General features: G+C 44.3%; 1 protein-coding gene across 1 annotated transcript in view; it reads left to right on the forward strand.

Annotated features, from left to right (window-relative positions):
- Positions 1 to 406: 406 nt before the first annotated feature.
- Positions 407 to 14,058, forward strand: part of COLEC12 (collectin subfamily member 12) — a 175,668-nt gene continuing 162,016 nt past the window's right edge. Inside the window, exon 1 of the mRNA XM_015425463.1 lies at positions 407 to 659. Within this exon, the coding sequence (XP_015280949.1) occupies positions 653 to 659 (7 nt within the window). The 5' untranslated portion in view covers positions 407 to 652. The remainder of the gene's footprint in view (positions 660 to 14,058) is intronic.

The following is a 14,058-nucleotide window of genomic DNA, read 5'->3' on the forward strand; positions in this document are numbered from 1 at the left end:
CTGGCCTTCTCTCTTTGACCATCCTGCCTGGCTTGTGGAAAGCCCACACCTATGACTGCGAATATGCCAAAAATCTTTTTGCCTCCCACAAGCAGGCCTCCTTAGGAGCAGCCAGCGGAGAGGTATCAGCCCCACGTAGAGAAGGGAGGGAGGCTGAGAGCTGAGGAATTCTCACTTCGCAGGACAGTCTGTGGGTTTGGGGAGGTTGTGGGGCAGCTAGCAGAGCAAAGGCACTCCCCTTCAGGACTTCTCCTCCTCGTTTACCCTTCGCCTGAGGATTTATTATTCTATCCTCTTCCCTGCAGCCCAAATCGTGAAAGAGGCGGGGAGCCAGAGAAGGGGGGAGCTGCTCAGGGAGATCTGAGGAGCCAGCAGCTTTTTCTCCTTTCCCCTCACTGAACAGAGGGAAGGAGAGGAGGGGCAGGCGCTGGTCGTGTGAGTTCAGGCCAGTCGAGAGAGTGTAAACTTCAAATCTCTGAGGCAGCGGAGGGAGGGAGGGAGACCGACCTCAGTGCTACAACCAGCCTGCCTAAAGTTTCGTCCTTCTGCCGATCAGAAACTCCCGGCATGAAAGTCCCCTGAAACAGTTCTGGAACAAACTTCACTTCTCCGGGCTCTGTGAGTTTCCTATGTGGCTGCTTTGTGTGCCAACATGAAAGGTAAGCAGGAGCCAGGGCAGGGGGCTGGTTTCCCAACGCGTTTGGGAAGAATCTGGGCTGTGAGAGGAGACAGCGCGGCTCTGTCAGCGATGCACATGTGGCACAGCCTTGCTTCTGGTGGGCGCAAATGTTTTTACAAATATGTGAGCGTAAAAGCGGAGCTGTATGAGGTCGCGGCTCTAGTCCTCTAATGATGAAAGCTGCCGTTTGTTCCTCAAGGAGAAGCCTGAGCTCAGCTTCTTCTGAGTTGTTTACAGGTCCCATTTTGAGACTTTTTGATTAGAAAAATCTGTTCAGGACAGCGCCGTGCTCACCCAGCTGGAATTCCTGTCTTCCTTAGCACATATTTCTTGATCACCTATCTTTTCTTTCTCCCCCCCTTGTATTTCCTATGCAGTTTTTCAGAGAGCAGTGTGTGAGTTCGGGGGGGGGGCAGCATTTCGTGATGTTCTTGGTGTTGCTTCTAAGCATCTGGCAATGATTAGGTTCCAGTAGAGGCTTAACAGGCTTGTGAAATATATTTGGCATCTTTGTCTCCCCCCCCCCTTTCATAGACTGGAAAATATTTGGTCTTTGCATTGCATGTGCTAAAAGATGGAGTGCATTGCTTTGGAATCACACTTCAGTATGAACAGGTTGGATTGTCTGCTTGTGATCACAGAGTGTGGCTTTAGCCCTTTAAAATTAGCAAATGAATCTCTACCTTAACCTGGCTGTGACTGAGTAAAACACATGCTGATATTTTGCAATAAGGCCTCTTGTTCGTGAAAGGGAAGAACCTTGGAGTGAGCTCAGAGCTCTATACACCAGGGAATAATTACAAGCGAGGCATCAAAGCATGTTTTGGAATGTTTAGAAAGAAGTTGTGAGCTTGGAAGCCTAGATTCTTTCATGAAATAAATCTAAGTAGGTAAGGGGGGGGGGGAAATCATGAAGGAATCTATTTCTGGGTACCAGCCATTTATTTGGATTGTGCAGTTTAATTCAAGATGCTAAGAGGACAATAAACATTGCAATAGTTTGTTTCTTGAGACCAATAGGAACATGATGTGATCATTGAGTTCGCTTGCCAGAGAGGCAGCCTTCGGGGAGAAATATCTTGCTTTACTGAGCCCACACACATGTGAAAATATTGTTTTGAATGTCATTTGGTGGGGAGAATACTGAAGGTTATTAGCATTTTTAAAAAACATTTGCAAAGCAGTCAGGTCTCATCTTGTTGCCACTGAATGCCACCAGAATTGATGTAGATTTTTTTTTAAAAAAACTGTTCTTTAGCTTACAACTTGCAGTACAGTATTTAGGACAATGTTACTTGTTGTTAGGATTAAGTCATTGTTAAGAGTTTCTTATTCAGGATTAAAGGTGAACAATGTTTTAATGCTTCTTATTTCACTGGATGTTCTTCCAAACTTGATACTGACATGTTGCTGATCTAGAGAGACTTCTGACAGAGGAAAATCAGCAAAACTCCAGACAAATAGCTAAATTCTGCTTGCAGCTGGTAAAATTCCACAATAAAAACCCTCAATCACCTTTTGCATGACATAATTAGTTTAGTTTTAGACATTTCCATAGTTATTCTGATATAATGGACTGTTAAACTTTATTTTTTAACATTTTAATGGTTTTAAGGTTATATGTCTAAATATATATTTTTGGACTGAAAGTTAATCTGTTTGTATTTAATAAATATGTATTATTTTGACACACTGAACTGAAGGCTGTGGAAGGTCAGTAGTTCAGCAGTTCGAGACCCGAGTTGCCGCATGATGGAGTGAGCTCCCATCTTTAGTTCCAGCTCCTGCCAACCTAGCAGTTCGAAAGCAAGAAATTGCAAGTAGATAAATAGGTACCACTTCAGTGGGAAGGTAGCAGCGTTCCGTGCGCCTTGGTGTTTAGTCATGTCAGCCACATGACCACGGAAACGTCTTCAGACAGCGCTGGCTCATCGACTTTGAAACGGAGATGAGCACCGCAACCCTAGAGTCGGACTCGACTGGCTTTCGAGCAAGGGAACCTTTACCTTTTTAAATATCATTCCCTCCTTGATACTGACATGAAACTTCCATTAATTTGTCCCCAGGTCTTATAAAGACTCAGGTCAAACGGGATTTATCAGTAAAATATATTTTGATTTCAAATTTGCCTTCCTGTTGAGTGACTAGTACTATTTGTTCATGATAGAGTGATGCGTAGTAGAATTTCATATTAGGCTATCATGTGATAGTTGCAGCCATCCTGTGAATTGGTAGTTGTTTACTCACAGGTGACTTCTGCCTTGCTGTTAGTTTCACCACACATATATGGAGATTTTTCTAGACTTTGGGATCATATGTACCAATGCTGAAAATACATCCATTGCCCCTTTCAGACAAAATAGCACTCATGTGTATCAGGAGGATTCCATGGAGCACATTCTCTCCATATGCATGATGAAATGTAATGACTGAAAATACTTTTAGTGTTTTCTTATACTAGTGATAGCCACGCTCTGCATGGTTGTTGCTAAGTTCTCAGTCAGCTTCATAGATCCTACTGATTCTATCTGTAGGACATTTCGTAATAACTTCCGAGGGTTTACTCAGAGTTGTGGAATCTCATAAGAAAACTAGTAGAATGAAATGGTTACATTACAGAGATAATAAGAACATCCATCAGTTAAGATTTAGAAAGGAAAAAAAAAGATCAGTTAAGATTTAGAGTCAATTGGGAACACGAAGGTTTTGAAAATAATAAATTCTGTCAACTCAATTTCACTCCGCCCCCCCTTCTTGTTTCCCTGATGGGCATATTTGGCTTTTTGTTTAAATTACTTATTTAAAAATGCTTGGAACTTTTATGTCCTTATGTTCTGTTCCCAAGTAATAATAGCACTGACCTGCAGAATGCAGTAAACTCCTGTCTCTGTTCCTGCATCCAACTTCATGGAGATCTAAAAATTATCAGTATAATCACATCATTACAGATCTGCAACTCATAATTATGTTTTCCATTGCCGGAATTTTAATGTTGTGTGTCAACTAACCGAGATGCCTGTTTAGCTGAATGGTGGTTTCATAACCAGCAGTGCAAAGGAAGTTTGTAAATTTGAGTGTATTTTAGTAATAATTCACTGAATTTAGAAGCAGACTTTTATCTGTTTTAGAATCAACTGTATTTTTGTTTAATATTTCTAGGTGGTCAGCCATGTTGGTCCAAAGCAGTAGAACAAATTTAGAGTCCAGTGGCAGCTTGAAGACTAACAAGGTGTGAGCTTTCATGCATGTGCGTGTGCATGAAACCTCATACCTTGAATGAAACTTTGTTGGTCTTAAATTTGTTTTAAAATATTTCTAGTTATTGGAAATCCAAGTAATTTTGGTGAGTTACGCAACAGCTCAGGCTCTTAGGACACAGAGGGAAAATGTTAACAAGTTTTTAAAACCTAATTTATCATTGGAGAACTTGAGGCTGATTCAATCAAACTTTTCTTGGATACTGTCTCTTGGTCATGCTGGAGTATAACCAAAAAACCAGGGAGGCACATTCTCCCCATTACTCTGCACTTCATCCATTACCTTCATGAGCATTTTGCTGGTGTGTTATTAAATGAATTCCTCTTTCAAAGTATTTTAAATCAATTCATGATGTCATAACAATATGCCAATTAGTGCAGATGCCATCACTAATGCAATAACAAATTATTATTAGATTCATGCAGTCAAGCTAACATCAAAGTCTTGTGCAATTTATACATTTCTGCGGTTTTGCAGTCAAACTGAACTATATTTCCCTATGTAAGCAACCTTTGCTTACTGTGGCAGTCTGGCAACCTATTGCAGCTCAGGCCAGTCAAAGGACTATTTGATAAGATGTCTGGGCAGGCCGACACCATTAGTGGCCCACCAAGCTGCATGGAGTCCCTAAATCATTTATGGCATTCTGTCAGGCTCACAGGAAACCTTCTGTTCCTGCCCAGGACAGGAAAAGACAGGGAGTTAGGGTTAGTAAAGTTAGTAAAGCCCAGTCCATGTCTGTCTGCCAGGTCATGAAGAAAAACAAAAAAGATGTGTTATTTGTGAACATGGCATCACTTTTGTGAGAGAGGTCTGCGGAGATAGGTCATTAACTTTTAAATCCAAAATGTGACATCATATTATCACATTCATGTGTCCAAGATAGGTCACCTTTAAAAGTATGCTACATATGGAATCTACAGCATTAGAAAAGTTTCCTTGCCAAATTCCAACTTTCTCCCCAGCTAATTTCATGTGCGTTTGAGTAAAAAAAAAAAGATTCAGAAGAATCTTCTTACGAGTGAAAGTTTATAATTTTCACTCTCCTTGAATTCAAAAGTAGTATAATGAGCTTTCTTTGCAATTATTTCCTGGATGGAGACCAAGATCCAAAATAGCCATTCCCTTAAGTAAAAGATCTGGAACATAGTAAATTTGCCAATTATTCAGCTGAAAACCAAGGATTACAATGGAAATGATCCAGAAACCTGAACTTTACTGTACCTGACTCAAAGGCTTGAATGCCAAACTTCTGAGTAAGATTTCTAAAGCCATTTTTGTTGTTGTTCAGTCGCACAGTCGAGTCCGACTCTTTGCAACCCCATGGACCAGATCCCTCCAGGCCTTCCTGTCTTCCGCCGTCCTCTGAAGTTGGCTCAACTTCATGTTCGTTGCATCGATGACACTGTCTAACCATCTCATCCTTTGCCGTCCCCGTCTTCTTTGACCTTCAATTTTTCCCAGCATCAGGGTCTTCTCCAGTGAGTGCTCCCTTCTCATTTGGTGGCCAAAGTATTTTAGCTTCAGTTTCATTATCTGGCCTTCCAGGGAACAGTCAGGGTTGATTTCTTTGAGGATTGACTGATTTGATCTTCTTGCAGTCCAAGGGACTCTCAAGAGTCTTCTCCAGCACCATAGTTCAAAAGAATCTATTCTTCGGCACTCGGCCTTCCTTATAGTCCAACTCTCGCAGCCATACATGACTACTGGGAATACCATTGCTTGGACCATGCGTATTTTTGTTGGCAGGGTGATGTCTCTACTTTTTATCATGCTGTTTAGGTTCGCCATCGCTTTCCTCCCAAGGAGCAGGCGTCTTTTAATTTCATGGCTGCAGTCACAGTCTGCGGTGATCTGGGATCCCAGGAACGTGAAGTCTGTCACTACTTCCACGACTTCCCCTTCTATTTGCCAAGGAGTGATGGGACCGGATGCCATGATCTTAGTTTTTTTGATGTTGAGCTTCAAGCCCACTTTTGCGCTCTCCTCTTTTACTCTGAGCAAGAGGCTCTTTAGATCCTTTTCACTTTCAGCCATTAGAGTGGTATCATCTGCATATCTGAGGTTGTTGATCTTTTCCCCAGCAATCTTAATTCCCGCTTGTGATTCATCCAGGCCAGCATTTCGCATGATGTACTCTGCATATATATTAAATAAGCAAGGCGACAATATACATCCTTGTCGTACTCCTTTTCCTATGCTGAACCAATCAGTTGTTCCATATCCGGTTCTAACTGTCGCTTCTTGGCCCTTATACAGGTTTCTCAAGAGACATGTGAGGTGGTCTGGTACTCCCATCTCTTTAAGGACCTGCCATAGTTTGTTGTGATCCACACAGTCAAAAGCTTTAGCATAGTCAATGAAGCAGAAGTAGATATTTTTCTGGTACTCTCTTGCTTTCTCCATAATCCAGCGAATGTTGGCAATTTGATCTCTAGTTCCTCTACCTCTTCGAAACCCAGCTTGTACTTCTGGTAGTTCTCTATCCACGTACTGTTGAAGCCTAGCTTGTAGGATCTTGAGCATGACCTTGCTAGCGTGTGATATGAGTGCAATTGTGCGATAGTTTGAACATTCCTTGGCATTGCCCTTCTTTGGGATTGGAATGTATACTGACCTTTTCCAATCCTGTGGCCACTGTTGCGTTTTCCAAATTTGCTGGCAAATGGAGTGCAGCACTTTAACAGCATCATCTTCTAAGACTTTGAATAGCTCAGCTGGAATACCATCACCTCCACTAGCTTTGTTGTTAGCAATGCTTTCTAAGGCCCATTTAACTTCACATTCCAGGATGTCTGGCTCGAGGTCAGTGATTATACCGTCGTGGTTGTCAAGGACATCGAGGTCTTTCTTGTATAGTTCTTCTGTGTATTCTTGCCATCTTTTCCTAATCTCTTCTGCTTCTGTTAGGTCCCTACCGTTTTTGTCCTTTATCATGGCCAGCTTTGCATGGAACGCTCCCTTGATTTCTCCAACTTTCTTGAAGAGATCTCTAGTCCTTCCCATTCTATTGTTTTCTTCTATTACTTTGCACTGTTCATTCAGGAAGGCCTCCTTATCTCTCCTTGCTGTTCTCTGGAAATCTGCGTTCAGTTGGGTAAATCTTTCCTTTTCGCCTTTGCCTTTCGCTTTCCTTCTTTCCTCTGCTATTTGTAAAGCCTCATCAGAAAGCCACTTTGCTTTCTTACATTTCTTTTTCTTTGGGATGGTGGTGATTGCTGCCTCCTGTACGATGTCACGAACCTCTGTCCATAGTTCTTCAGGCACTCTATCTATCAAATCCAGACCCTTGAATCTATTCTTCACCTCTACTGTATATTCATCAGGGATGCGATCTAGGTCAAACCTGAATGGCCTCGTGGTTTTCCCAATTTTCTTCAGTTTAAGTCTGAATTTTGCAATGAGTAGCTCATGATCTGAACCACAGTCAGCTCCAGGTCTTGTTTTTACTGACTGGATAGAGCTTCTCCATCTTTGACTGCAAATTATATAGTCAATCTGATTTCGGTGTTGCCCATCTGGTGATGTCCATGTGTAGAGTCGCCTCTTAGGTTGTTGGAAAAGGGTGTTCGCTATGACCAGTGTGTTCTCTTGACAAAACTCTGTTAACCTTTGCCCTGCTTCATTTTGCTTTCCAAGGCCAAACTTGTCTGTTATTCCAGTTACCTTTTGACTTCCTACTTTAGCATTCCAGTCCCCTATGATGATGAGGACATCATTTTTTGGTGTTAGTTCTAGGAGGTGTTGTAGGTCTTCATAGAACCGGTCCACTTCAGCCTCTTCTGCATCAGTGGTTGGGGCATAGACTTGGATTACTGTGATGTTGAATGGTTTGCCTTGGAATCGGACAGAAATCATTCTGTCATTTTTGAGATTGTATCCCAGTACTGCCTTTTGCACTCTCTTGTTGACTATAAAGGCCACACCATTTTTTCTACGAGATTCCTGGCCACAGTAGTAGATATAATGGTCTTCTGAGTTAAATTCGCCCATTCCTGTCCACTTTAGTTCACTGATTCCTAGGATATCGATGTTCAGTCTTGCCATCTTTTCTACGGGATTCCTGGCCGCAGTAGTAGATATAATGGTCTTCTGAGTTAAATTTGCCCATTCCTGTCCACTTTAGTTCACTGATTCCTAAAATATCGATGTTCAGTCTTGCCATCTCATTTTTGACCACGTCAAGCTTACCTTAATTCATAGATCTTACATTCCAGGTTCCTATGCAGTATTGTTCTTTGCAGCATCGGACTTTCCTTTCACCATGAGACACATCCACAACTGAGCGTCCTTTCGGCTTTGGCCCAGCCGCTTCACTCTTTCTGGGGTTACTTGTACTTGTCCTCTGCTCTTCCTCAGTAGCATATTGGACACCTTCCGACCTGAGGGGCTCATCTTCCGGCGTCATATCTTTTAGCCTTTTGATACTGTCCATGGGGTTTTCTTGGCAAAAATACTGGAGTGGGTTGCCATTTCCTTCTCCAGGTGGATCACGCTTGGTCTGAGTTCTCTGCTGTGGCCTGTCCGTCTTGGGTGGCCCTTCACGGCATAGCCCACAGCTTCATTGAACTGCGCAAGCCCCCTCGCCACGACAAGGCAGTGATCCATGAGGGGGAATATTAAGTTAATAAGCCTTATTTTTAGCTAAAAAGATCGTGATATGTATTAGCTTTCCTTTCCAGGATAGCTGTAAGTACATGTAAGTACATTCAGGTGGGTAGTCATGTTGGTCTGAACAAATAGAACAAAGTTCTTGAAGAAGTGTGCATCCACATGAAAGCTTATACCCAGAATTAAACTTCGTTGGCTTTAAAGATGCCACTGGACACAAACTTTACTCTGTAAGTATATGTGTTTTCCATTTCTTGGAAGAAATGGGAGTAAACTCCCATGTTACAATCCAACAAACTGATATGGGTGGGGGTACTCAGATATGGTCAGATCAGACCACAAAATCTGTATGCGTTTAAATGAAGGGCAAGTTCTGTGTGCGGATCTTTTCCCGGGTTAAAAGAACAATCGGGGGGGGGGGCATATTAGAATAGGGACTTGACTGACTCCTATGCTGGTGTAAGAGCAGTTTATGCTGACACAGGGCACTGGCAGCAGTATGCTGCTGAGTCCCACCGGTCCAGGGGTACTGCAGCCACACACTGGCAGAGCAACAGCACAAACACTGCTCTAGGGGTTGTGGTGGCAGATGGCTTCCAAAGTGTTTTCAGTGTGGGAACACCTCCTCCAGCAGGTGCAAAGTTGCACCAGCAAAAATGGCATTGTAGCCCATTGACAGTCATGGTAAATTCAAATCCCCTCCCCCTCCCACAGCTGTGGCCATGCCCACAGGACCCCAAGCAGCTCAGGATACTAAATCTGCACCCAATCAGCACACTCCTCCATGCCGTGCCCCTCCTTGGGACCCAATCACGACCCACCACCTCATAAATGGTTCCGGGAGGTCATCCTAGAATTCGGAGTTCAGGCCCATGGCATGGAATGCTGCCTGACAACTCCCTTCTGTGTGGACTTAGAGTGGGCACACATGCACCCTGGTGGTGGGCACAACACAGACAGGGCACTAGCACTGTTGGGTGAGCACCTGGAGGGAATGCACCACAGGGAGAGCAAATTCCACATTTAGTGGCTGACCTCTCCCAGATTTCAGCCTGCAGAGATACGCCAGACCCTCCACTGGGATCCCAAGGGGCTGCAACATCTGAACAGGTAAGCAAGGTTCCCAGTCCCCTTCCCCCATGCCTACCACAGTGGCATCAAGCCACAGTGGACATAGCGTCTCCCCCTCCCAAACTCAGCAGCCATGCGGGCAAGCAGTGGGCCCCCAGGCACACATGGATGTCACATAACAGGCAGTTATGGGGGAAAGCCGACAGGAGATGAAAAGTCTCTGGTTCGGGTTGGCTCATCTGAGAGAGGTGAGGGGGTACCGGTTGCTTTTCTACAGGGAGGTGGATTGAAATTGTCCACAGAGGCCATGGCTGGTGACATGGACTGCCGGACAACGACTCGAGATAGCAAGAGGAAGGATGCAGGCTTAACTTGTAAGGGAAATTACAGCTGTTTCTATACAAATGCTAGAAGTGTCCGAGGTAAAATCGGGGAGTTGGAGTGCTTGGTGTCGGAGGGAAAAATAGACATTGTGGGTATTTCTGAAACTTGGTGGGATGAGGAAAATCAGTGGGACACAGTGATTCCCGGTTATATATTATATCGGAAGGATAAGGGGGGGAAGGGTTGGAGGTGGGGTAGCTCTGTATGTCAGAGAGGGTATAAAGTCTAGAAAGATTGAGAGGCTAAGTGAATTGGATTCGCTTCTGGAAGTTCTATGGGTTGAAATAGGGGGGCCAAAAGGAAACTTAACACTGGGAGTTTGTTATCGCCCACCAGATCAAAAGATAGAGGAGGATTATAAAATGATGAATGCCTTAAAGATAGCAACTAGACAAAAACACTGTGTAATAATAGGTGATTTTAACTACCCACACATTGATTGGGTCAATATGTGTTCTAGCCGGGAAAAAGAGATTGAGTTTCTAGACACTCTAAATGACTGTGCTATGGAGCAGATGGTCACGGAACCTACCAGGGGAGAGGCGATCCTTGATTTGGTCCTAAGTAACACTCAAGACCTGGTGAGAGATGTAAAAGTGATTGCACCGCTTGGAAACAGTGATCATAATGTTGTTGAGTTCATCATTTGTACAAATAGAGAATTGGCCAAAAAGACTCACACAACCATTTTTAACTTTAAAAGGGGTAATTTCTCTGATATGAGGGGACACGTGGGGAGGAAACTGAAAGGAAAAGTAGAAAGGGTCAAAACAATTGGGGAAGCTTGGGATCTATTTAAAACTACGATCCTAGAAGCTCAAAAAATATATATTCCGCAGGTTAGGAAAGGCACAAACAGGTATAGGAAAAAGCCTGCATGGTTAACAAACAGAGTAATGGAGGCTGTAAAAAGTAAAAAGAATTCCTTTAAGCAGTGGAAAGCTAGTCACAGTGAGGCTGATAAAACGGAACACAGGCTATGGCAAATAAAATGCAAGTCTGAGGTCAGGCAGGCAAAAAGGGAATATGAGGAGCATATAGCAAAAAACGTAAAAACCAACAATAAAACTTTCTTCAAATACATTAGAAACAGGAAACCAGCCAGGGAGGCAGTGGGGCCCTTGGACGACCAAGGGGTAAAAGGAGTATTGAAGGATGATAGGGAAATGGCTGAGAAGCTAAATGCATTTTTTGCCTCCGTCTTCACTGTGGAAGATGAGAAGTGCTTGCCCACTCCAGAACCACTGATTTCAGGAGGGGTGTTGAAAGACCTGAGTCAGATTGAGGTGACGAGAGAGGAGGTCCTAAAACTGATAGACAACTTAAAAACTGAAAAATCACCAGGCCCAGATGGCATACATCCGAGAGTTCTGAAAGAACTCAAATGTGAACTTGTAGATCTCCTGACAAAGATATGTAATCTTTCCTTAAAATCTGCCTCCATTCCTGAGGATTGGAAGGTAGCTAATGTCACTCCCATCTTTAAAAAGGGTTCCAGAGGAGATCCGGGAAATTACAGGCCAGTCAGTCTGACGTCGATACCGGGTAAATTGGTGGAAACCATTATTAAGGAAAGAATTAGTAGGCACATAGATGAACAAAACCTATTGAGGCAGACTCAGCACGGTTTCTGTAAGGGAAGATCTTGTCTCACTAACCTGTTAGTGTTCTTTGAGGGGGTGAACAAACATGTGGACAAGGGGGATCCAATAGATATTATTTACCTTGACTTCCAGAAAGCTTTTGATAAAGTTCCTCATCAAAGGCTCCTAAGTAAGCTCAAAAATCATGGGATAGAAGGACAAGTCCTTTTATGGATCAAAAACTGGCTAGTTCATAGAAAACAGAGAGTGAGTGTAGGTGGGCAATTTTCTCAGTGGAGGGTGGTAAGCAGTGGGGTACCGCAGGGATCAGTACTTGGTCCACTGCTTTTTAACTTGTTCATTAATGATTTGGAGATGGGAGTAAGCAGTGAAGTGGCTAAATTTGCGGATGATACAAAGTTGTTCAGGGTGGTGAAAACCAGTGAGGATTGTGAGGCACTCCAAGGGGATCTGTCAAGGATGGGCGAGTGGGCGTCAACATGGCAAATGGGGTTCAATGTGGCCAAGTGCAAGGTGATGCACATTGGAGCCAAAAATCCTAAATATAAATACACATTGATGGGGTCTGAACTGGCAGAGACTGAGCAAGAGAGAGATCTTGGAGTTGTAGTGGATAACTCACTGAAAATGTCGAGACAGTGTGTGACTGCAATAAAGAAGGCCAATGCTATGCTGGGGATTATTAGGAAGGGTATTGAAAACAGATCAGCCAATATAATAATGCCCCTATATAAATCAATGGTGAGACCTCATTTGGAATACTGTGTGCAGTTCTGGGCACCACACCTTAAAAAGGATATTATAGCTTTGGAAAAAGTGCAGAAAAGGGCAACTCGAATGATAAAAGGGTTGGAACACTTTCCCTATGAGGAAAGGTTAAAGCGCTTAGGGCTCTTTAGCTTGGAGAAAAGACGACTGAGGGGTGACATGATCGAGGTTTATAAGATTATGCATGGGAAAGAGCAGGTAAAGAAAGAGGTACTTTTCTCCCTTTCTCACAATACAAGAACTCGTGGGCACTCCATGAAACTGCAGAGCGGTCGGGTTAGAACGGATAAAAGGAAGTACTTCTTCACCCAAAGAGTGATTAACACATGGAATTCACTGCCACAGGAAGTGGTGGGTGCTACAAGCATGGACGGCTTCAAAAGGGAATTAGATAAGCATATGGAGCAGAGGTCCATCAGTGGCTATTAGCCACAAGGTATAGCTAGGGGCTCTGGGGCAAGTGATGCTCTGTCTTCTTGGTGCTTGGGGGGGGGTCAACAGTGGGAGGGCTTCTAATGTCCTGGCCCCACTGCTGGACCTCCTGATGGCACTGGTATTTCTGGCCACTGTGTGACACAGAGTGTTGGACTGGATGGGCCTTTGGCCTGATCCAACATTGGCGTCTCTTATGTTCTTATGTTCTTATGTTCTTATTGCACCAGCCCAAGGCAGCTGTCATGGGAGGGGGGCCACTGTGATGGTAAGGGACTAGGCTGCTCGCCTAGCTAGGTGGCAAACACACACACCCCCGGCCAAAGCCTGCAGCGGCGGGCAAACATACCCAACCTACGTGCTGGGCGATTCTGCATGAGGGCCATACCCTTTTCCATCCAGGTGCAGTATACCCTGAAAATGCTAATGCCATTCCTCTTCCATTACAGGGAGGTACTAACAGGATGGCAACTCAGGTGAGGAGAGTGCAGAAACCGTCACCCAGGGGGCTCCCTTGTAGCACTGGAGCTCCAGATGGGGCGCCCCTTTCACCACATGCAGGCTTCTGTGGGACTGCTGATGGCCATTCACTCTGCCATGATTGAACATTGCCAGCTGATCCTGCGACTGTTTTGGCCCATATTTAGGTGCCGATCTGACAGAGAGAGGCAACACCCCAGCTGTGCAGCCAAAACACCATCACGTGCTCATGCCGCTGCAGAAGCTGCCATTTTTTGGAGGAGAGCCCATATGTGGCCCAGATACATCCAGCATCCTGGTCATTCCCTCCCCACTGGCATTGTGGAGGTGCTCCTAGTCAAGGGCGTAGACTTTCCAATTTTCCGGGGGGGGGGGCTGGGGCTTGGCCAGAGGCATTGCTAAGTCATTAAAAGAACTGGGACCCAATGACATCATAGGGAGGAGCTAGTGACATCACAGGCATGGTCATTATCTATGGAGGTGGACCCATGTGGGATTTAGGGATGGGCTCCCCAGAAATTTAGGGAGGCCTGGGAACCGCCCTAGCAATGTCCCTGGGCTGGGCTAACCCCAGGAACAGTTGCCTTCTTAGAACACTGCTTAGAAACTTAGAAAGCCCCCCACACACCCCACACTGGAATAAGAACATAATATCAGGCCATACCACATTGCAATAAAGCCCCTACAACTTTATACAGAAATACTGAGCTTCCCTACCATTTGCCACAACTAGCCCACCACACAACCAGGATCAAGACTCCTAAGTGGACC

Source organism: Gekko japonicus, unplaced genomic scaffold (assembly GCF_001447785.1).
Source record: "Gekko japonicus isolate JY-2015 unplaced genomic scaffold, Gekko_japonicus_V1.1 scaffold357, whole genome shotgun sequence".
Taxonomy (NCBI): Eukaryota; Metazoa; Chordata; class Lepidosauria; order Squamata; family Gekkonidae; genus Gekko; species Gekko japonicus.